The 25,253-nt window shown below is 34.7% G+C and overlaps 1 protein-coding gene across 1 annotated transcript in view; it reads left to right on the forward strand.

Annotated features, from left to right (window-relative positions):
• NCAM2 (neural cell adhesion molecule 2) overlaps positions 1-25,253 on the forward strand; it is a 279,378-nt gene that overhangs the window by 197,311 nt on the left and 56,814 nt on the right. Inside the window, exons 10-12 of the mRNA XM_058019203.1 lie at positions 1,970-2,157; positions 2,825-2,921; positions 12,909-13,082. Of these exons, the coding sequence (XP_057875186.1) occupies positions 1,970-2,157; positions 2,825-2,921; positions 12,909-13,082 (459 nt within the window). The remainder of the gene's footprint in view (positions 1-1,969; positions 2,158-2,824; positions 2,922-12,908; positions 13,083-25,253) is intronic.

The following is a 25,253-nucleotide window of genomic DNA, read 5'->3' on the forward strand; positions in this document are numbered from 1 at the left end:
ATTTGTTGAACATGCTATTGATCCATCTATTGAACATGCAGAAATGAGTTTTTACAGTTTTCCTACTAGTGATTCTCACCATGAACCTAATTTCCAGAGGAAATCCAAGGCTCTGAGCCTTGGTGTTCTGAGATTCTTGACCATAGCTAACCATAAAACATTCTTATGCAGTTTGCTTTTTTCTTCATATTCTCCAGTAGAGTGAGACGTCACACTCTGAAGACTCTTTGATGGTCTGTTCTTTGCATTAAACTGTTTAGCTGCTGAAATATGGGGTGTTTAAAGGTCTGTGAAAAACATGATATCTAGAATTACTTATTAAAACTCTTGGAGCAGAAAGATGAACTCCTTTGTCTCGTAAATAAATTCATAGCCAGGCAAGCTTTACTTATTTGTATGAAAATGCTTGTTTTTCTACAAAAAGAAGGGCAGAACAGTTATTAAAGGAAATGCTGCTGGCCTTGAGCAATGTAACAGCTTTGATCTGTGCTTTAAAACCTCTATTGATAACAATTCTTTTTGCTCAGTCTGTATGCCTAGATGCAGCAGCATATGTCATCAAAAAGTTTTGCTTTTTCACAGAGGCAAACAGGAAGAAGTTTAAAATGTGCAGTTCAGGGAAAAAAAAAAAAAAAAAAAAAAAAAGAAAGAAAAAACCCAGTTGTTTTTAACCATTCCTGAAGCTAAAGTTTGCTTCATACTAAAGATGCTCAGTTTTGGTCTCTGATACACCTATTAGGAACTTTCATGCCTAAAACTAAGCTATATGTGAGAGGACTAGAATAGATTTTTCAGAGTGATATATGAAAACATTTATGAGCTATTTATCAAAACACATATATATATACACACACACGTATATAGATACATATATATTTGTATATGTCTCTTAGATATTAAAAAGAGATAGCATTGCAACAGCTGTAACTGATAATTCTCTTTTGGAATTAAAGCGTTAAGGAAGTTTCTGTGAAAAAAGATTTTTTTTTTTAATACTGTTAAAAGATAGTAACAATGAAATTAGGAAATATTTGATAGAAATAACCTACTCTTCACCCAAGACATAAGAAGAAGAGGAGAAAAGCTACTCCCTCTCATTTTATAGAAATCACTAAACTTCCTGCTCTCCAGAGAAACCTTGAATAGAAGAGATAAGTCTTGTCACTTTGTGGCATTGTGGTCCGAAGATCACATTTAGTTTGCAAACCAATAATTTCCTCTGTGTCAGACTCAGTGTTTGGTATATGTTAAATGCAAACATTTCTTGCAAACCAGTCAGGTTTGTAAGAAAAACACACCAACTTTTTCCTTGGCTAGAGCTTGAAAATTTCATAAGGAACTGATACAAAAAGTGTCCTAAATAATGTAAACACAACATATTTTCTGCAGTAGGTAGAATACATTGTAACATTTTTTGGTATTCTTTTGCTGTTTTTAAAGTTTTATTTCCACAAATAAACATGTCTCTTTAAAAATATTTCATGAAGTTTAATAAAGTTCCAGCCAGAAATGGGTGAAGCCAGAGCACAAGAAAATTTGAGTGAATGTAATTTCTCCATAGCAAAAAAACCAGTATAAAATCAGCACATGAAGAGACAATGTATGTTTTTAGGTCACCTCCTTTTTTCATATGAAGGTCTGGCTGAAGACTTTGTCATCCTCAAGAGGAAACACTCTTCCTCATTTCTGAGAGAGTGTCTTTAAAGGGCAAGTGATTGCCTCAAGTTAAATATATTTGACAGGTATTCTCTTTCCCAAGAAGTTCAGCTGAAACCATTTAGGAGAGGAGAAACTTACCAAGATAAAAACCCAATGAACTCATGATTGAATACTGAAACTCCCATGTTCTGTAGTAAACTGACACAAGAATCAATTGAAATTTTTCATTCAACATGAAGGTTTGGATATGGGTATACAGCATGTTTTACTAAACCAGTTAATAAACTTGTGCATTACTTTCTTTTTCCAGATGCTCCGACATTCCTATCCAATCAAACCATGTTTTACTCTTGGGAAGGCAATCCCATCAATATAAGCTGTGAAGTGCTGGCAAATCCATCTGCCTCAGTTCAGTGGAAAAGAGGAAAATTAGTTTTACCTGTAAAAAATACAACTCATTTGAAGACCTACAGTACAGGAAGAAAGCTGATTCTGGAGGTAAGATTTCAAATTGAAATCAGTGTGGTGGCAGAACATAATTTTGTCCTCAGCTTGGCAGCACTGTGAGTAGTGCAGAGTGTATTTAAGGCTAAAACCTACAATTTAATAAGAAACACTCCTAAAATAGGAACAAAACAACAAACAACTATATATGGACTGATCTATCTATACATTTCTTATGAGTAATTAGAAAATAAATCTTATTTGAATGGCTTATGCTCAGTTTTCCAACTGTACCCAACAAAAATATAATTTGCATTCATTGGAAGTAAAAAAATCCATAAATAGATATAAAACTAAAATACCAAGGTAAGACTGAAAATTAAAGTGACTGCCTCATAGGTGCTTGGTGTCTACAAAAAAGTTTATTATTTTGGGGGTTTTTTGTTTGTTTGGGTTTTTATAAATTATTGTTTAAAGATGAAATTGAAAGACAAACAATGCCATGATTTTCCATTATCAGATTTATTCATTTGAAGTTGAGAAGGGGGAGTCAAACATGAAAAATGTGCATTTAGATCTATGTTTGGAGGATATGCTAGATATGCTGAAGTAAGAACACATCTGCATATTGGTTAAGGAGAGCATACTTGAATTTCTGATTTAAAAAATATATATATATTTAATAAGCAACTAATATTTACAAAGTGTATTCATTTTAAAGATTGCTCCCACATCTGACAGTGATTTTGGACGATATAATTGTACAGCCACAAACAGAATAGGAACAAGATATCAAGAGTATACACTTGGTCAAGCTGGTAAGTTAAAATGTTGCTTCCTTTTCTTTAAATATTTTTTCCAAATTTAATCAACATTAAGTTCAGACACACTGTCCTCTGTTTATTTTATTCCATTATCTGTCTGCAGATAATTTAATTGTCTAAGCGCTGAGCTGCAATATGAAGTAAAATAAACCAGTTCTCTCAGAATATGAATCTTCTTTTGATTTAATTTCAAGGCCTTCAGAAATTTGAAGAAATCAGTCTAACCTTTTTTCTTTTGTTCTTACAATATCCTACATTTATAACAATGTATTTTTATTACTTCAGCAGAGAGACATATGGCTTGCAGGCAGTAAAAAGTAAGAAGGAATTAGAAAATTATTTTTTTCCTTTTTCCCCCTCATATTTTCTTGATAAAACAACAATGACAAGAGACTGAAATACATCAGCAAAGAATTTCTATCTCCATTTTCACTTTTATTTATTTAAAAGTAGAATTTTACTGGGATGCTAGATTGAAATCATTTAAGATCTCAGATATTATACACCCTATTGTTACAGAATGTCTGAAATTTTTATGTCCTTCTATTGTTGTTTAGCACATAGAAAAATCTGACTGTATGTTTGTTCTTTGGCAGAAACAACTATTAACTGAGACCAAATGAGAGTTTCTTAGAAGTGCTTTCCGTTATATTTTCTTATGGAATGGATTAATGCTATATATGATTTTTTTTTTTTTTTCCTTTCTCATTAGGACACATATTCCAAGTGATGCTTAATGTTTTAGTTGTAAGTTTTGGTCTAGGATTTTTTTTGTTTTGTTTTGTTTTGTTTGTTTTGGTTTTGGGTTTTGTTTGTTTGTGTTTGTTTGTGGGTTCAGTTGTTTTGGTTTTGTTTGGTTTTCAGTGCTTTGTTTTGTTTTCCTTTGGGACTTTGTTTGTTTGTTTTCTTTGGGTTTTGTTTGTTAAAAAATTTAAAAAATCAAATTAAAAAAATTTAGACTCCTACTCCAGGAGAACTTTTAGGGGAGCATTGCTGAAGCATGCACATCCAGTCACAGGGAAGCTCTCTGACTTGGCCTGCTGCTATTATTTGAGAATTTTTGCTCCATAGGGCAGTTATTTTCTTTTGATGTCTCAGGAGTTACAAACCCTATTATTTATTAATATTCTCCTTGGACTTTGTACACAGTTTTAAAAGATTTTCCCATCACCTCTGTAGGATTCTAGCACCCATTTCTATAATATCATATCTTTTGGTTTTGAAGAACCATGAAAAGTGCTGAGCATCCTAAAATAGGAAAATGAGGGGTTCAAATTTCTAACACACAATTTTACATCACTTAGAAGATCCCTTACCCATCATTTTACAACTTTTTTGGGGTGTTAGTTGTGGTGTGATCTTACCTTCCTTTGACAGATACATTTGACCACCAACAAAAAAGCTTTTCTTGAAGCCATGAACATAAATCCCAGGAAAGGAAGGAAAATCCCCACTTGCATCCCTCTGGGCTCTTACCTCTCAGGAGAGAAAATGATGAGAAAATGTTGTGGTTGCCGCTGTGTGCTGTTTTTTCGTAAATGTGTATACACTTGGGAGAGCATTTCAACAGATATTCTCCAGAATGTTTTTTTTTCTTAGATTTGCAGAACAACATCTCAACAACATCACAACAAATGATACTACATGATGACTATTTTAGCTATGTATATATCCCCTGCTTTTATAATTTATTAATTAATCAATTGTAGTAAAGAATATTAGCTTTGAAAAGTTAATTGAAAAAGCATGGAATATTTTGTCATTTTACTTCAGAAAATTCACACATGAGCACCCCTGGAAATGCAAGGAAAACAAATAAGCCACAATACTTTTTTTTTTTTTTTTGCTTTTTAATACAACTGTATCAGAAATTTTACTGATGCCAGTGTTTTAAACAGATTAATATTTTCTACTTCTGCAATGCTTTGTTTATGTTTTTTCCAGGCAATTCTTCAGGAAACTCGATGAAGACTGAAAAAATATGTATTGTAGTTATAAACATAACAAGGGGAGTGAGGATAAATAGAGTTATGGGAAGACATCATGTAAAGCATGAGCTATCTGGGGATATTCTAGATAATGATATTAAATGCAGAAAATAGAAAAAAAAATAAAATCAGGTTTATTAGTAGTGATAATGAACAAGGCTGGAAAAAACGGATTTGGGGTGTCACTGTGCACTGCTATGCACTACTTACCATAGTGTAATGCATCATATTCAGTGTCCTGAAAGATTGATATTTTTAACATTTGCCTCTAAATAGACTTTTGTTTTGGAATAAAACCCCAAACTGTAATTCACTGTTACAAGTTTTGCACTTCAACTGGCATCAGCTGGAAATGGAAAATGATCAGGGATACAAAGGATAAAACCACTATAATAGATACAGGTATAAGATGACAAATGCAGCTTTGTCCCTAGTTTTATTACCTTGGTTGCTTCACTCTGGTTAATTAGGAAGGCCTAATGATTGATATTTCCCATATTAAAGCCTATAAAATCATTTCATGCATTTCAATGCAGCATACTTTGCCTCCTGGCTTTGATTATAAATACAAATGCTGGGGCATAGAATATTTTTACAAAGGCTCTGTCAAGGAAAAAAAAAATACAATTCCTAGCTGGGAGACAATATTAGGTAAAGTATGGTACTAAGTTAAATTTGATCACAAATAATGATCATTTTGCTAAATAGTTTTCTCTTTAAATTCTGCCAGAATACTTGTTCCTTCATGTTTCATTCAATTTTCTGATTTGCTGGATTTCAGCACAATCAAACTACCTTTTTATATTAATTTAATGCTACTTAGGAAGTTATCATACTGTCAAAATTCCATTATCTTTATTCTTGTTGCCTTCCTTAAGAAATTACTTATTGATGATTTTAGAGAGGAAAATTTATTTCAGAATTGATGTGCAATTTAAAGCCATATTTTTATGACAGAAAAAAAGCATAACTGTTCACTTGGATTACACAGAGCTACTGAATCAGACTGAATTCCATTTAAACCTTTCCAAACAACTGAGAAGCTGCAGAGTATTTGAGGTTTCATTCTGGAAGGCGATGGCCTGCTTAGAAACTTCAGAGTTTTGTTGAAAGCTTAATGAGATGTTCCCATGACCTGATTGTTGTGGTGATGAACTTTTAAAAATAACACATGAGTGACCTCCTTTTTCATTACCCGAGCTTTTAAAATTTTCTGTGCGTAACATATAGAATGTGAAAAGAACCACAGTCAATTGTTGCCACTGCAAATTATTTTTTTCATGTCAGCACAACAGCCACAATTTGTATTTTAGAACTTGCACTCTGGGTTTAATCTAAGTCAGGCTTACATTTTGGCAAGCCAGGTCAGCTTGACAGGTTGCCCCAATGGTCTCAGAGGCTGAGGGGAGCACAGATATTTCTAAGATTTTTCCAAATCTAGTTTATGCATAGTTTGTGTGAAATATCACTATGCAGGGAGCCAGTATGAACTGGAAAAGCATTCTTATGTTTCTTTGAGATCTCAGTATAATTATTTCAAATGTTTTGTGTATGCAAGTATGTATGTAAGTAGAAAGATGCATGGCCATCAGTAATTTAGGATTATGTTATTGGAATAGGTAATTTAATACCTTAAAATGATAAATTTTAAGGTTGTTACAGAGAGCTAAATGAGAATTTTGAAGGTTTCTCTTTTTTTAAATATTAATGTAGACTTTTTACATAGCTGGATGTATAGCTGGGCTGAATATAGAGCCCTAAAAAGTCAACTATGATTCACTTCTATGGATCTCATAGCTTTACTCTTCCTAGACTTTCCTTTCCCCTTCTTCCTTGTATTCTGCGATGACATAGGGTTTAAAAGTTCTGCTGTGGGCAGGAACAGTTTTCACTAAACCAGGGTGCTCAATGTCCTGCCCAACCTGGCCTTGAGGACTTGAAGTGATGGGGGCATCCACAGCTTCACTGAGCAAATGGGAGATGCTACAAATCCTAGAGATGTATGATTTATCTTTTTCCTTTCTACAGGAATATTACAGGGAATTAAAAAGCAAAAAGTCAATGTCATTAGATACTCAGAACTCCTAAACCACTTTATTGAATTAGATATTCTTTAAGCATCCTGTGCACACAGAAAGTCAGTGAATATGGGGAGTAATGACAGCAAAAGCAAAAGGCAAAGACCATAACTGAGCTTCTCAGAAAATGCACCCTGTAACCTCTTTTATTGAATAAAGTCATGCCCAAAATATGAAAAGGCTGATTGACAACTGACAAAGGCTACCAAATCATATTTAGAAATTTACTTGTCTGTAAATTCATCCATTAACCAGCTGGCCCTTTGCTGCTGGTTAATGGCTGTTCCTTATTTCACCAAGTATTTGCATTTCCATGCAGGTAAAATAAAATCAAAGTCGTAGGACTTAATTTTCCATGGAGAATAGTATAATGAAAAAGAAAATAATATTCTGCCAAAAGCCCATTTGTCTCCAAAAAGACCTAAAATCTAGCTTGCTGTTCTAAAACTTGCCATTCACATAATAGCAGCATCAGCTAAAGGATTTTTATTGAAAAATTAACCAAACTGCAACATATTTTCACTTAGAATAGGTATGAAACTATCAACATAGCAGCAGTGTTTTGCTTTGTGTGGATGTGTCTTATTTTAATTTATTATTTATGTGTTTATTTGCTAGCTGTGGTCTTACTAACAGAATTTGGTTTACTAACTGAATGCTTATTTTTCCAGAACTTGCAGAGATTTGGCAAAGGAAATAAATGTAGATCCAATATTGAGGGTTTTTTCCCATTCTAAGGATGTACAAGCACAAGCTATTTCATAGAGATTTTTGACTCCAGAAGATCATCTGGGGACTAGACTTCCCAGCTCATCTCTTTCTTTGCCAAAGCTCATCTCTTTCCTTGCCAAGGTCCTGGTGCTATTTAGATTCAGCATTTAGACATGGTTATTTTCAGTCAATATACATGCCAGATGTACAGAAAGAGGAAAAGCTGGAGAACTGCAGTAGAAACATACTGACAGGAGACAAGAGCTGACTGGAAGATCAATCCCTGAGCCCACTCTCACAGAATCACTTCCTTTTCTCTGTTTATACCAAGGCTGCTGAACTCTGAAAGGGAGTTATGTTCTTCCATAAAGCTATCAAAAAATAGCTTGAAAAGAAAATCCCCAGTTATAAAAAGTGGTCATTTATTGAACAAGTTTGGTCATAATTGTAGGGCACTTTACACATCAGTGGAGGCAAATATAAACTCATAATACTGTGTGTACTTCTCTATCAGCTGTGATAGCATTTTTGGAACCAAACCAATTCTATTTAGGCCATTGTATCACAAATTCCATTTGTGCAAACCAGCGTTATGTGCTGAGTACAAAATAGATAAGGTGCAATTTTACACCTATTGTTTGGAGGAGATACTATGTGGTTTTATTTTATTCTTGTCGTGTTCCAATGTGGGGAACTGCAAGGAGTTTAAAAATAGATGGTCTAGAATGAAGTTAAGTCAACCGAGACAACATTGTACCTGAGAACAGTTTGTTGGTACCAACAAACAAACAAACAAAATACAGAACTGACGTACTAAAGAGGGCTAGAAAAGACAGAAGGAAGGAATGGAAATGGATGGATGGAAAAGGATGAATGGAAATGGAAAAGGGTGAAGGTGAGGCAGGGGGAAGAGAGAGAGAGGAGACAGAGACACAAAGCAGGCATTAGCACCAGAGGCAAGGACGTGGGGGCAAAGCAGGCAGGGCTCTGGTCAGGGACACAGGGAGGCAGGACAGACACGAGGGTGACCAAAAGCCAACAAGGGCAGGAGAGCCAAAAGGCAGGCTGAGGCCAGGGCAAGAAGCACGCATCAAAAGACTGGAGCCAAACCAAAAAAACCAAGACCAAAAGGCCCCCAGACTCAAAAATGCCAAACAAGGAGGCACAAACAGCTTTAGTTACCAAGCTCAAAGCTAAAAAGCCCCCAGCCATAAGATAAGTCTCTAAAAGCCCCCAGGAGCTTGTTGAGGAGTTATTTTTATACCCCCTGTCTCCTCCCAAAGGCTCTCCTGCTGACAGGACACCACTGGCCCAGTCCAGCCTTCCGCTGCAGTCTATTGCTGGAGCCCTTTCACCATTGATTGGAGAAACCTCTGGGGAGTGCAGCCTCCTTGGTGATCTCCTGCTGACTGCCTGTCCCATGTGAGGTTTGAAATGGTGACCAGGCAAAGCCTCCCCAGAGACGAGGAGAGACCTTCCTTCATCTTCTCCTGGCTGCCTCCAGCAAGTGGCACATGTGCAACCCCTGCCCCAAACACCTCTGACAACCAGTATTGAAACAGAAATCAAAAGTAAATTGGCTCCTTACAGTCCTTTAATATCATACATAATATCATACATAAATATAGTCACATTTTGGACAGAGAAATAGATGTGGAAAGAGGAAGTTGACAAAATGTCTGGCATTTGTTGTGACTTTTATGTCTTTAATTTAAAGGCTGAGTTTGTGATGAATTTTCTCTTTTTTTGACAGCAGTCTAGTGACAAAAAATATATAGCAGTGGAACTTCCAAGGATGTATTCTGGAATCTTTGCTATCACTAAATGATCTTTAAATCATAGAAAGTAAATCCCCTCCTTTTTCCACTTTTTCGTCCTTCAGCTCATATCTACAAGAGTATATGAATTAGTGATCACTGCCTGCAGCTAACCTCTGAGATTCATTTTGTTGGTTGGTTTCAGAATGAAAAAGAACAAGAAAAATCCAAAGCTCTATCCTTCCAGGCACAGACTTCAGAGTACACAGTATTGCAAATTATTCTTCACTCCGGCTATCATTGATCCAAAAGCCTTGCAATTCTAACATGAAAATCACAGCAATGCTCCAAGTAATTAGAACTGACAGGGGACAGCTCAAATGCAGGAATGTTTATCTGGATCAGGACCAGAAAGCTGTATACCTTGCATGATCAAATTCATACTCATTAGAGAACCACAGAATTCGATTCAATTCATTATGGTGTTATTGATCTTCATTGGGGAAAAAAGTCACAGGTCTACCTAGTTGGAAATAGATAGTAGGTATTTTGATATATCTTGATGGTATTTCTAGTATTTGCTTTGGTTTTCACCAGGAATGCATCTCATCTATATTTTCCTCAGGTGATTCACTTTCTTCCTTACAACTGATATAGTTCAACTTTGAAAACTGCATAAAATTTACCTGTGTGTGTGGGTGGCTTGGAATGTGAGATGCATATTTAAAGTAGTATTGTGGATGTATTTTACACTTCAGTGAGTTCCAAACATATTGCATTGTGCTAGTTACACAAAATATTGTACTGGGTTTTCAAAGGAGCTTCATTTCATGCTTATTATCAACTGGAATCATATCTTCCTCTGGCAGAAATTATACTAGAATCTGCAGTAGCACACATAAGATTCTTCCTGAAGGATTTAATCTTCCCTGTGCCATGCTTATTATAGTTAAACACATACAGACATTAACACACAAGGAAGAGAAGTCTCCTTTAAATTTGGAAAGCCAAGATCAGAATGGATATGTAAATAATATTTTTGATTCATACTATAGACCAAATTGTTTCGATGCAGACACAATCACCAGGGAACTGGCTTATTAAAAATATCATCCAAATACTAACATAAAGTAGTATGAATGAAATTAGGTATTCATTCATCCTGGTTTTTTTTTTGTTTGTTTGTTTTTGAACAATTTTAATGAGACAAAAAGAATTTTCAGAAGTTTAGAAGCTATTTTTGGTACTGTTGGTATCCACAGCAGCTTTTAGATTGTAATTGAATCCAAAGAGCATTCATCTTTAGTACTGAGTACTGATATTCATCCTCCCAAGTGATGGGGTCCACATGGCTCATACAGTGCCATTCTGCTCAGATGTGGCTGTCCCGGATTGCTTGGCTGGGATTCTTACACTGTATTTTTCTCACTTTTCTCAGAACTGCCATTTGAGCTCAGGAGAGAGGGGATCTGTACACAGAGTGGTGCTTATGTACTTAATGACTATATAGGGGGAAAAAATAAGTATTTCTCTCAGCTCTAAGGAGAATCTGAAGGATTGGCCACAATTTGGTTATAATCCTCTTCCTCTTTTGATTTTTGGGTGAATACTGATTTAACAACCAACTCACATTCTTCTTCTATGTGGTCACAGACAAGAACAGGCTGTTTGTTTTTGAACATAATTTCTTTTTTTTAAAGACCCCCAACTTTTTGACCCATTTAGAAAGTGACCCCAAAACCAGGTCTGTGTTTTCATGCATTCATAGCAGACTAGTTACATTTAGTCTTGTTCTATCTGATCACAGATTGTCAATCCTTTTCTAAGAAATGTGAACATTTCTTGCAAAATCCCATATCCTGATAATTATTTTCTGGAATAGCAAAGGATTTGAATCCCTCAGGCTGAGACTTGAATTCTACTAAAATCTGTAATGTAATGGATTCACATACTTGTGTCTTTAAGTAAGAGATGTTACAACTTTCTTATCCATATTAAAAAAAAAAAAAAATCTACGCTGGATTTAACCCAGTGAACTGTAAGTTTTGGAGGTTTCAGGAGACCTGGAATCAGAAATGCCAGCTACAAGAGGTGTGATATTTGCATAAAAACACTCAAGTCTGACAACTGACAGAGATGTTCTTCTGAGAAAAAGTTTAAGTTTCTGATAATTAAAAGTTTAAATAAATTAGGGCCTTTAGACCAGATTTGGCAGTGTCCTTTTCCTGAGAATTTGTGACTGAATATGACATTAAATCTGTCCTTTAATATTTTGTACAAATTTTTGTCTCATTTTCATTCAAGTACCAATGCTGGGTGAAGCTCAGATTGATTTCTTTTTATTCACCACTTTCTGACAGCCTTTGAATACAGACAATATTTTATGTAAATGGTTCATTACCCACTAACTGAATTACAGGCTTTGGCTCAAATTCTGGCATGTCCTTACAAAAATATCTTTCATAACATGGAGACAAAAGCAATGTCAAATCTAGAAGAAGGTATGCAAATAATTTTCAAATGGATCAGAAAGCAAATTTTTAATGGTGTTTCAAAACTCTGGTATTTTGTCCACACAATTAAATTATTCCTATCATTTTCAGTACCTTTTTTTTATAATTATAACTCTTTAAAATGTAGAACAATTAGAAAAGCTAGTCTTTTGACTTCTATGTGTTTGATCACAAATCATAAAGATAATATATTTCTATTCTTAAAGATGTACTGACTGCAATATTATTTTTTGCTTTTGTTTAATATGTAGCATTTCAACACCCACAAACACCTGCTTTATTTTCATAGATCTTTTCTACTTTAAAAGATATACTCTTGCTTTTGATTCCAGAGAAAATATTTCTTTCAACTTAATTTGTAAATTAGTTCTCAAGCTGAGCAGAGGATAAGAAACCTTCCATTAATGTATTTTGTTAGTACCTTGAAATCTAGTCTTTGAAAAAAAAACAGAAAAAGAGATTCACGTATTAAGCTGTGTTTCAGAATTCCATAAAATGGCTAAATTATTTATAAGGTTCTTTGTCATAAGCTTATTTAAAAGAATTTAGACTCTGAATGATCTAATTAGCTGTAACTGTTTGTTTTGTTAAATTTGATATAAAGTTTGTTATTCTCTTTTGCATAATTATACTGTCAACAGTCTGATCTCTTACATTTTTATATCATGAAAGTAGCTATTAAGAACGATCATATTATAAAAGAAAGGCAAAAATGGAAAATGTTTTTGCAGTAATTTAGCATAAAAGGAAATTAATGGGGTTTTCTTACAGCTCTGTAGTAGTAAGCTTAAGTTGTTAATCTAACACAAACATTATTGCACCATATTCAATATTATTTTTGGAACACTCTAAGGAGACTTTTGTGGGCAGATTATCAGCTGCTTAGGTCTGTGTGGTCGTTGCTGATTTTTAAACTGTGTTTGTGCTTTTGCAGATGTGCCATCAAATCCGTACGGAGTACGAGTTTTAGAGCTGTCCCAAACCACTGCCAAGGTTTCCTTCAATAAACCAGACTCCCATGGAGGTGTGCCCATTCACCACTACCAAGTGGATGTGAAAGAGGTAGCCTCGGAAACCTGGAAAATAGTTCGCTCCCATGGAGTTCAAAGTAAGTATACAAAAAATAAATGGAAGCATTTTAGCTGAGAAGAATGTCCAAGGAAAATACTGTAAGTATTTCTCCGCTCTTTCTTTATTTGTCTTAGTCCAGTAGCTGCAACTCTTTATTAGTGCAGAGTTGCTAACACCAGTTAGAAATAGTCCTTCAACTTTGTAACTCTTCATTTTTATATTAAAAATATTTGCAATTATTATCCATTTTTCATGTCCAGCCAAAAGCCAGCTTTTGAGGCTATACATTTCAAAGAGAGTAAAAATAACATTGCATTTGAGAATGTGCATTATGTATGCGCCTAAATGAATAATTTTTAGTAAGCTGTTATATAATATTTAATCCTGGGCATTAATTACTGATTGTGAGCTACTTAGTAACTGTCTACATACCTGTTAATATTCAAGATACCTGTTTCAAAAAAATCTCATGTTTGTTCAAAGAACATTAAATGCCTTCTAAAAGGGTATTTACTTGCATGTCTCTTGGCAGAAAAGAGCATAAGCCTCACCAAATAGACAGGAGTTCTTTATGTCCCTGATGCGTTGGGTAGTTCATACAGAGTAATGTTAACACTTGTATCCAAATATGCCTTTTGATATTTTCAGTACTACTTAAGGCAGCCTCAACAGTTTTCTGATTAATACTTCAGCAGGTAAATGGTTTTGCAGTGATCAGCAGAGTCACAGGAGACAAAATGTTACAAATCTAAAGTGTGTGTCTCTTTCGCTTTCACATACTGTAATACAAATATTCTGCACTAAACTGAACACGTTCAAAATTATAGAATTATTTCAAAGAAACATATATAGAACATTTAGTTAGCATGTTCAAAAAAAAGGTTTATAACTCCTTATCTTTTGTTTTTCTTAGCTCATCACAGTAACTGTGTGTATAAATGTAATAATGTAAATCATGGTAATATTCATTTTATTCCAGTAAAGCTTAATTTCTCTCAGTACTAGAAGATCTAAAGAATGTGCCTGCTCTGTATTTGTAGGGCAGGCACATTAATGGATTTTGGTGTACTTTTTCCATTTTCTTCATGCTATGTTGCAGATCAAGTTAGAGACTTTTATTCTCATAGCTACTTCCTTCAATGAATTTGCAATAATTTTTTTCTGATATGAACTATATCAAATGAGTAAAACCTGAAGTGATCAGTCTGCATAGTAAGGTGCAAGGTACTCAAATGAGTAAAAACTCAGTGATTACAGAGTCAATCAGTCAATCACACAGATGATTGATTTCATTGTAAAGCCAGAACAAACAAACATCCTCAGTGTTAAATTTGCAAGAAACATATTCGCCTTACTCCCTATAAAACTTTCTTTCATATTATTTCTGATATTGGGAAATTTGTTAAAATATTATTTGATTAAAGTAAGAAAGGTGTAATTTCACAGATCCTTGTTACTTGAGTTGGCTGGAGCTGCCTTCTTTAAAAATTCACTTGTCCTTTGAAACATTCTTTCAAGCATTGAGTGTTGTTGGTCACTTTGGAGATTTCTGTATAATATGAATTGGTCTTGGAATCGTGGAATCGTTTTGGTCCAAGACTTGTTTGAATTCTATGGTTCTAAAATTGGAGAAGAGTGACAGGTACAAATACCTGCAGTCCTGATGCAAATGTTACGACCATGAAGGAGATTGTGAGCATTTAGGATCTCTGCTGCCACTCATACTCATATTAAATATTTCTTTGGCAGAGAGCTGTATTACTTCCTGAATACTGTTGTAATATTTCCCCGCATCCTCCTTTGTATCCTTTACTCTCCTTTTTCTCATGAACAGTTTCAGGAGGTATACCATGTTGCAAGCATGTTGTCTTCTTCATTCCATTGTCTCCTAATTGTATTCTGAAAGGTTTTCTTGAGAAAACAAAATAGTTCACATGATTTTGGACAATTTTGACAATTAAAGATACCTCTTAATAGCATATGTTACCAAAAATTACTCCAAGTGATGACAAAAACTAGTAAATATGAATACAACCTGAAAAGCCATCTTTGTCTACAAAGAATCAGGTAGTAAATACATAAATATTGAAAGGACAGTGGGAAATATTAAAAATTATTGCTACATTCATAATTAATTCATGATGTTTTCTAAAATCTCTACTGTTATACCCCTGTGTAGAAGGATTTAGACTATATATCCTATATTTCTCTGAATTGCTCTCTGAACTATTTTAGAAATCAATAACTACTTCAGATTGTCAAACATTTACTAAACAGAAAACATTTTCTTTTCATAAATCTTATTAAAGCCACATTATGTAGTTTTATAGGGAAATCAAAAGTGACCTGGTTTCATTTATCATAAGTCCCTGCAGATATTCTATAATAAGTTGAAAACTTATTCTATTTGTGAAGTACTATAGGGCCAAATCAGAAAACCAAAATGTGTTACCAAAGCACAAACATAACAGCCGAGGACAGAAAAAGCTTTTGCAAATGGAGATGTCAAAAACAAACTTAGTGTCCTTTCTAAAAAAGGAAATGCTGCTAAATTTAAATTGAATTCTTCTGGAATATTGAGCCTTTGCATGTTTCTTGGGCATTCAGAACGTTTCAGCAATTTTTCTAAAACATCTATTTGAAATTCTCTCCATTTATATCTCACCTTACCTACAGTGTCATGTTAAGATAACCTTGAGATACCCTCTCCAAAATCCCTGTTTTCAATTCCTGAAATATTTTTCAATGAAGCAAAAGCTTCTTTGTGTGAAGCTCTATTAGAGTCAAGATGCTATTTTGTTTTATTTTCTTTTTCTTTTTTTCTTTCAGCTTTTTGAGACATTTAGGATAGTTTATTAAAGGATAATAGCAAATATATGGCCTTGGGACAGTTTCTGATTGTGCTTAAATAATGAAGAACCACTTTCCTAGCATGCCTCAACATCATCTCAGCTAGGAGGAGAATGTTTAGAATGCAGTTTCCTGTATTACCATTTGTAGTTGGATCATCATACTTTCCACAGTCATTCAATACTCCTTAATGGAAACAAAACCACTTTTTCCATCTGTTCACAGTTTAGAGATGGTTTATGGCTAAGATTCAGATATAAATGCTGTTTACACAGGGACAGATAACTGCTTGCACATCTCAAGTGGTGGTGCATACATAATGCATGGGCCATGATATTTTTTCCCAATAGTAAGGGACAAAATAGTCTGAAATTTTACAGGATGGTTATTTATCAGTCAGATTTAACTCAGGAAGGGTAAAACTGCAGACCTTTCTTGCCACAATGTACAAAATGTGCCAATTCCAAAAACGCCATCAAGGGAAAGAGACAGAAAAACTTCCATGCAGGAAGATGATGTACCTGGAAGACTGTTAGAATTCCAATACAGGGATTTTCAAGGCTAAACTGTCTTCTGCTCCCTCTCTACTGTGACTTAAAGAAATAATGGAGCTGTCCTCACACAGTAACAAAAACCAACCATAAAGTCACAAAATTAATGAAAAACACATTTTAAAATTAAACAAGCCTCACAGAAATGTGGCTACAGAAACAGGTTTATAAATAAAGCATCAATAGGTGTTTCAAAAAACTTTTTTGGGAATAATTGCTCATAATGCTAGACAGGCATTAATTTTAATTTGGTTATGACCCAATAGCTATGTATAAAACATTTTACAACTAAGATTACAGTAGTTTTATTTGTATGAAAACTACAATAGATGCTTATCAAAGTTGTTAGGTATTCTGTAATCAATCATGCAGTAAATATCAATAAGTTTAAGCAAGATGATTAAGCAGTATGAAGTGGATTCTATGCAAATCCAGTCTGCATTTCTCTTCATTTTCCCTCTTCTTCAAAAAAATCTCTCTAAAGGTGACTTTTGTCTCAAACTTTACTACTTTGAGCTGTTTTCAGGTAAGGAGAAAATTCTACTCTTGGAGCTGTAACCAGGAATATCTATTTCCCTGTTCTCTCCCCTTTGTCTTTTATAATGAAGAAGATTTCATTTGAAAGTCTGTGCTGATTGCAGCTATTGAAGCAGAGCATAGAAAGTGAAGCAATCATCTGATACACCAATTTCAGTCTATTAAGGGATTTAAAATCATAATCAACACTCTCATAATTCAGCAAGAGATCAGGGAGCAAATGGCAGTGAGATTTTTCTGCACTTTTTAGGTGCTCCTCTGAATATGAAATTAGTTTTGTTGAAGGCTACCAGCAAATCCAACTTTACAGTGGAGTTCTCTGTGGACCAGAGTCCCAAGGGGAGGTGAAGTGGAAAGAAAGAAGTGAAAAGAAACCTACTTATCCTGCAGTAGGAGAAATGCAGATAGTTGTAAGAAGATTGCTTCTCCAAGGAGAGTTTGCATCCTTTCACCCAGACAGCTGGAAAATCCCTGAGTGTGGGAAGGTGCCCGTCCACCATCAGCAAGTGGATAACCAAGGGTGAAGAGCATTTGCCAGGCTTTCCTCTGTAGGCACAAAGAAACCAGTGACAAGCTGAAAGACATACCTGTGCTTAAATCACCTTACCACAATCCTCTGTGCAATTTTGTTTTTAAAGAAAGGACATTAACTGATCTGTTTCTGTCTAATCAACAAAGAATTTATAAGAAAAAGCCTCCTTTATTTTTCCATTTTGTGCAATATTTACTTTCAAGGAAGAAACAAGATAGAGTCTCTGAAATTCAGTTCTTCACATTCAATCCCTCAGAAAGCACACTGATTTAACTCTAATAGAGAAGCCATCAAGGTCTTGTTTTGTCTTGATAGCATTATAGACATTAGTAATTCTGGTTTACAGGCAGCAGATAATGCATTTGTAAAAATTAGCTTTTACACCAATCCAAACCACTGTGGAAGTTGTTTGAAACCTGAAAAATGTTCACTCTCTGAAAACATTTGAGTGTCTTCAACAGGAACACAAAACACTTTATTTCCTTTGTTCTTCAATTTACAGGTAGACAGATAATTTTTTTTTTTTTTTTTTCCAGAGCATTATATGTTTCTGAGTGAAATACCAAGAAAAAGCAGTCTCTGCATTTCTTGTGCTACTCAATTTGCTGGTGATAGAACAACACAAGAATACATGAAATGCAGTCCCATATTCAGATTACTGTGGAAATTCACCTCTGGCATAGGTGGATGGCTGGCAGTCTTAGAGAAGAGGGATACACATTTGGGGATTTGTGGAGCCAGTGCACACGCCTGCACACATCCACACATGTCCACACAAACCCCCCACCTTTGCTTTCTCTAAACTACTTGTGTTTAGAAATTTTCAGATTCCAGATCAGAGTTTCATTTTCCTATTTCTAAGTATTGATCCTGTGAATTTTTTAGGCAAAAATTTCAATTAATTAAATTTTAATTTTTAAAATTCAATTATTTATGTGTCATATAAACAATTAATAAATTTGAAAGACTTCTTCAAGCAAGACTTCTCATTCACTGAGTTTAGAGACATTTGAGTAAGGTTCTAGTTTTCCTGAGTTTCTAGGGAAGTTGATGATGTATAATCCCTAGATAATTAGGAATTTCTTATATGAGGAACAATTATATCAGCATGAAATGACTGGATCTTAAAACTCAGAAATGTCTCATCTCATGTATTTTTCTAGGAAACAAAAACCCAAACAGAAACAACAAAAAAACCCCAAACCAAATCCATCAAACACAGACCCTCAAAAAAATGCAAACTCAGCCAACCAACCCACAAACCCAAAACCCCCACAAGCTCAAAGTCTCTGAACTTTACTGGCATCCATAACTCTTGGCATTTTTTCACAAGATATTCTTTTGATTTTCAACCCTTCTAGTGAAATTATCCCTGGAATTATAATTTAGCTCTTATAGCATACTAGCATAAAATAATTTCGACAAATCACCAATTACATAAGATAAAGTTATACATACATTTCCAAACTTTGGGGTAGAAAAAAGAAAAGTATAGAAAATCAACATGTTATATGAGATGCTTTTTTTTATATCTATGTTTTGTGTTTCAATGGTCAAGGATGATTTTTTTGATATTAGAGATTCTTCTTTGGATGGCAGAAAGCAGAAACTTTACAAATAATGTGCAAAGTTCAATACTATTCAATAGTAAAAGTGTTACTTGTAAATATATTTCATGCAGTGATATCAAAATATACCAAAGATAATTTATCAACATATATTTATATTTCTTTAGTGAATATTTCATTGAAGGAGACAATAATTTTTGAAGCCTTGTGATAGCATAATCAGACTATGGGCAAGAAGAAGTGAAATATGTTTTTGACAATTTTCCATTTTAAGGCAAAATGAAAGGATGAAAAATATTTCTAGCTAAAAATGTTGAAATATTAATTCTTTCTGGAAGAAAAGAAAACCCTTGACAGGTGAACAAGTTGCATTATAGTACTTTTCTGAAAAATAAACACAGCATAAGGAAAACATCTGAGCTTGTACAGCATCTTAAATATATGGAAATAGAAGAACAATAAATTCAATATTTCAGTCATCTGATAAGGAGTTATCCAGTTACAAGCTCTATTGCAAAAGCTTGCTTTCAACATAACATTTTTCTCTCAAAAATAGAGTTTTTTTCTCTCTGGGTTTTAACAACTTAAACCTCAAATCTGGAATGACTAATTCTTTGTAATTTCACATTCAAATCTCAGCAGGTTCTGTTTACTTCCTTTTTCATCTGAGTACACTATATTTCACGTACTTCATGAAACTCCAGAATAATTTAGCTTGCTAAATTCCTAAAGGTCCCAAAATCATCCTTGTTATCATCAGCTCCAACGCCCCCAGATTGCATCAGGGCCAAATTCAAAATTTTGCTTGGTCTTTGCCCTGAGTTCTAAATGTCTCTGTGGATGGAAATTCCATATTTAGCAGTTTGTTTGTGAAATGAGTGGGTTTTTTTTCAAACCAGGTCCTGTCTCTACTATTTTATTCACATACATTTAACTGGGTTTTAAGGTGCATTGTAGAAGATAATTGTTTTCTCTTACCCAAGACATGTTCTTAAATTGTTGTGCTGTGTGTTCTGCCTGGTACTGTTGCTCCTTTTACTACAAATGTCCTTAAGGTTAGAGGAAGTTATGTACATGCCTGTGTTGATGAGGTAATCAAAACTTTAAGCACTCTCCCTCTGTATTGTGCTATTTAGTTTTGAATTGGCTGTACCAGTGAGAAGGTATTGATGATGTAGGCAACTCACAATAGAAGTTCTTAGTAAAAAACAACATAAATTTATGTAAATTTAAAAAAAGGTCATTCCATTTTCCAGTACATTTAAAATAAGTTCATTCCATTTTCTCTTTTACATTTGATATAGATAGATATAAATATAGATATAGATATATAGTATTCCAAACTCTGAAATGGTGTTTTGGTTTTGTTTTTGGAAGGGGTCCAGAGGGGTGGGGTTTTGGGGGATTTTCTTTTTGTCTGTGCAGATCAGTTTTTTGGGTAAAACTGCTAATTTTCATTTTCTGTCCTTAAGCGGGACATTTTGGTGGACATCATATAAACAAAGATTCTTTCAGAGGAATTCAAAATTTTATTGAATTGTAGAATTACAGAGTGGTTTGGGTTGGAAGAGACCTTCAAGCTCATCTCATTCCAAACCCTCTGCCACAGGCAGGGACACCTTCCACTAGACCAGGCTGCTCAGAGCCCCATCCAGCCTGGCCTTGAGCACTCCCAGAGATGGGATATCCACAGCTTCTCTAGGAAACTTGTGCCAGGGTCTCACTGTCCTCATAGGGAAGAACTTCTGCATAGATATCCCCTGAGATTTCAGAAACACCATTATGGCACAAGTTATTCTTTCCTATTATAAAACACAGCCATTACTATCTCTTATTATTGAAATTGAGAGGAAATCTAATAGATTAGTAAGAATTCACATTAATTACCTCTTAGGTTGAGGGTTTTGCATTTACTGCTTCTTTTGTACTAAGGCATGAAAGTATGTACCCCACTGATTTCTGAAACAATTTCCCAGTGTAACAATACTTAACCATGAAACTAGGAAGACTTTCAAATAGATTCCTGAGAGATACAAATCCCATATAATTAAATTATTTTTCTAATGAGTTTAATGATTAAGGAGTATATATCTGTATAATTTTTAGATCAAACAGAAATAAATTGCAAATAGTTTGGTAGGCTAAGTCAGTGCTCAAAATTACTTTCAGAGTTGAGAATCTTCAAGGCAGAATTCATTAATTTCTACTGCAAGCTGCAAAAGCAGAAGGAAAAATGCCTTCATCAGCCTGTCCCAGGAGAAAAAATCATCTTGAGACATTTAATTCCTTGTCATATCTGTCAGATTTGACTGCCTATGGCATGAATTGTGATCACATTCAGTTCAACAATAACAGTTACTATTGGTGAGGAGTGTTTGTTCCTTTCTGGAATACTATGTATGAACACCACAAATCTAGAAGTGCCTGAAGACTCAGAGGTTTTTTGTCTCTGTTTAATGGTGGTATAAGCCATTCAGAAAAAAAAAAAATTCTGTGTCATGAACTGAGCTTTAGGATCTTCATTTATCAGACTGTTAGGCAGGGAGTTTAAGAACAGCAAAATTGTGGATCAAAAACCCCTATAAAGCTTGACCCCAAAAATCTTTTGTTGCTTTATACCCAATATTTTTACTATGTCACATTTATTGTCATTGTCAAATTGACTAAAATGAGTGTTTTCATTTGGGAAATTGCCCATTTTCAGTTGACAATAATTGTTAATATTTTCAAAAAATTTGTGAATCATACCTCTTATCAGTTAATATCTAATGATATTGATATTGATAAATATCAATATCATTATCATTATTGATAAATATCAATATCATATCACTATTGATAAACCTAAACTCTTTTTTTTTTCAAAATAAACTGAGTATTTAGTTTGATTCAAAAATAGTTTTCTCAACTTAAAGCCTACTTTGAAATTACAAGAAGGCAGGAATTGCATATATATATATGTACATATACTATTAAGCTATAATGTTGTAAGACCTGATGCAAATAATATGAATAAAAAGTGCCTATTTTTTTTTTTAATCCTAATTCTTGGAATAAAATGGCATTATGCAATTTGCCAATAAAATTTTCAATGGCAAGCTGTCATAAAAAAACCCAAAAGTGAAAGAATGTATGCAGCTTTATAACTACTATAGGCTGCAAATAAATGTGAGGACAAAAAGCACTTTTTATCCAGTTTAATTTGTGTATATGCCTGCATGTAAGAAAGTTATTCAGCTCTTTAATTCTGTCTCTATACTAATTTTGGCCTCCATCCAAATCTTTGAGTAAAAGTCTCTTGTGGTTGAAAAGGTTGAACTGTAAATAAATGTCTTAAACTGAATTATATGGATGGATTAGAGAGACTGAAAAGTGAGAATTGTAAAGGGAAAACGATGTTTAAACATCTCAGGTTTTTATACAGACCTGAAACATCAGGAGAATGAGATGTACTCTTCACATTTAAAGGTGAATAAAATGTCATGAGAAGTGAAGAGAATCCAGACAATTTGCTGCACAGCATGAGTTCATAACTAAAAGCAATTAAGTTTGATGCAAATATAACCACTATATGAACTTACTCTTTTTTTTCCTGATAATTCTGTGTTTGTAATTGCATTTGGTCAACCAGTCACAGCTCATTGCACAATGTGATTTATGGTTTTCTCAAGACACAGACTTAAAAGTCTGTAGGAGCAAATGGAAGATACTTAGATTGCAAGAAGAGTATGTAGTAAATATTTTAATAAGAAATTAAATGGAGAATCAGTCATTCCAAATGTATTTCACCTGGTGCTGCTGTTGTGATAACTCTGGTCTATTTCCTACTTAGACCTTTCAGGCTTTTCATAACTGCACCCTCTCAAGTAAATTTATGGTGAACAGCTGATCTGATGTAAAGGTCTTGCTGACGTGGCTTGTAAAGATAAATCTGGTTAAGCAGAGAGTGATGCAGTGCAGTACTGGGTATGAAGAGCTGATAAATGAGACACATGGTGCAGCTGCAAATTTTGCCTTTCAAGTGTATTGTATTCATCCACATTTATTGTACATTGCTTGTCTACTTAGAGAAAGGTAAGGTGCATTTATGGAATATTTATGTGTATATAAACTTCTGCTGCACTTTGTAATACAAAATAGAGAAGTGCTCCAGGATGACAGAGTATTCTTTAAGTATTTTCAAGGTCATTGAAAGACAGAGTGGTTATGAATAGAGCTCTCCTTCAGCCACATAAAAGAATGAGCAGCAGAACAATAGCATGGCCCTATCTGTATTACATTTCACAATATCTATAAATCAATCTCTTTATGACTTTTTTTTCTGTTTCCCCATTTCTTTCTTCATTGGTAAGAAATAAATTATAGTATATAAGAGTAGGATGGGGATGAGGAGGAAAGTTGTGAAGGAAAATTATCTTTGCATTTAAGAAGCAAAAGAACAGTTCTTGAAATCATCATTCATGTCAGACTTGAGGTCTTTCTGTTTACAGAGTAGGGAATGTTAGGAAAGACACATTTAGGATCATAAAAATCCTTTTGTGGGTATTGCAGAAATCAGGAACTGCTTTGTTCTTCAAGTAGTGGTGGTTAGGTTTTTGCCAGCTCCTCAACTGGGTAACACAGCAAGTAGACTTTCTTTTCCTCACACTTTGCATGCTCCAGACTTGAAAACTGTGTGGCTTACAGGAGTGAAAGACAATTCCTGTGTCAGAACCTGCTTCTTAGGCAGCTCCAAGGCTGCAGCAACTTAAGTGAGCAAAGTCATACATATTTTACATATTCTGTTTATTACTGTTAGGAAGCAGAATTAAATTGAAATTTAAAATGTTGGAATTTTAAATAGCAGTCTTAATTGAAAGACAAGTCTTGCTAATATGAATTTACCTATGAAAAATTCTCTGCTTCTTTAAGCATAGTATTTAAAATATTCATGCCCTGTGCTCTCAGCTATTCCTTTGGCTTACCATTAAGAACTTGTGAATTATCAACATCTGTTTTGTTTCACTATAAGAGTACTGATATATTTGTAGTAATGGGCAGTTTAGCTCCATCTGATTAAGGAAAGCCACATCTAATTTGTATATAATAACACAGTACAGTTTTTGTAACACCATAAGAAAACGAGTGAATTGTATTTTATTACACAAAACATCCTAAATATGTTGTAAAGCTTCATAGGAAGAATAAATTGTAGCTCCGCAGAACTTTGCTGACAATAGGAAGTGCAGTTGTTAAAATCTTTTTTTTTTTAGACTTTGGAGGCATTTTGGCCGCAGTGACTCCCTGCAGTGCTACAGGCTGGGGCAGAATGGCTGCAAAACTGCCCTGGGGAAAAGGACCTGGGGGTGCTGATCAGCAGTGACTGAACATGAGCCAGCAGTGCCCAGATGGCCAAGAAAGCCAGTGGCACCTGGCCTGGATCAGGAATGGTGTGGCAGCAGGACCAGGGCAGTGACTGTCCCCTGGGTGGGTGGGCACTGGTGAGGTCACACCTGGAGTCCTGTGCTCACTTTTGGGCTCCTCACTGCCAGAAGAAAATTGAGGGGCTGGAGTGTGTCCAGAGTAGGGAACAGAGCTGGGGAAGGGTCTGGAGCACAAGTCTGGTGAGGAGCAGCTGAGGGAGCTGGGGGTGTTTGATCTGGAGGAAAGGAGGCTCAGGGATTAATTTATCCTTCTCTACAACTCCCTGAGAGGAGGTTATTGCCAGCTGGGGGGCAGTCTCCTCTCCTAGGAAAGTAGTGACAGGACAGGGGGCGCAGTCTTAAACTGAAGCAGGGGAAGTTCAGGCTAAGCATCAAAAATAATTTATTTCATTCAAAGGGTTGTTAAACTTTGGAGCAGACTACCCAGGGAGTGGTGATGGAGTCACCATCCCTGGAATTGCTCAAGAAACAAACGGATGTGGCAGCTGACAAAGTTGCAATCAGTCAGAGCTTGGACTTGATCTGAGCAGTCTTTTCCAACTGAAGTGATTCTGTGATTTTTGTCGTTTTTCTTTGTGTTTGGTTTTTGGTTTTTTGGATGGGTTTTTCTTTGGTTGTTTTTTTTTTTTTTTTGTTTTTTTTTTTTTTTTTTTTGTGGGTTTGGTTTCTTTTTGTTGTTTTTTGATTAAAAAAGAATATATTTAGTCCAATAATCGATGATCAATGACTACTTCAGGATAAGCTGCT

The sequence above is a fragment of the Melospiza georgiana genome, chromosome 2, assembly GCF_028018845.1.
Source record: "Melospiza georgiana isolate bMelGeo1 chromosome 2, bMelGeo1.pri, whole genome shotgun sequence".
NCBI classification, from domain to species: Eukaryota; Metazoa; Chordata; class Aves; order Passeriformes; family Passerellidae; genus Melospiza; species Melospiza georgiana.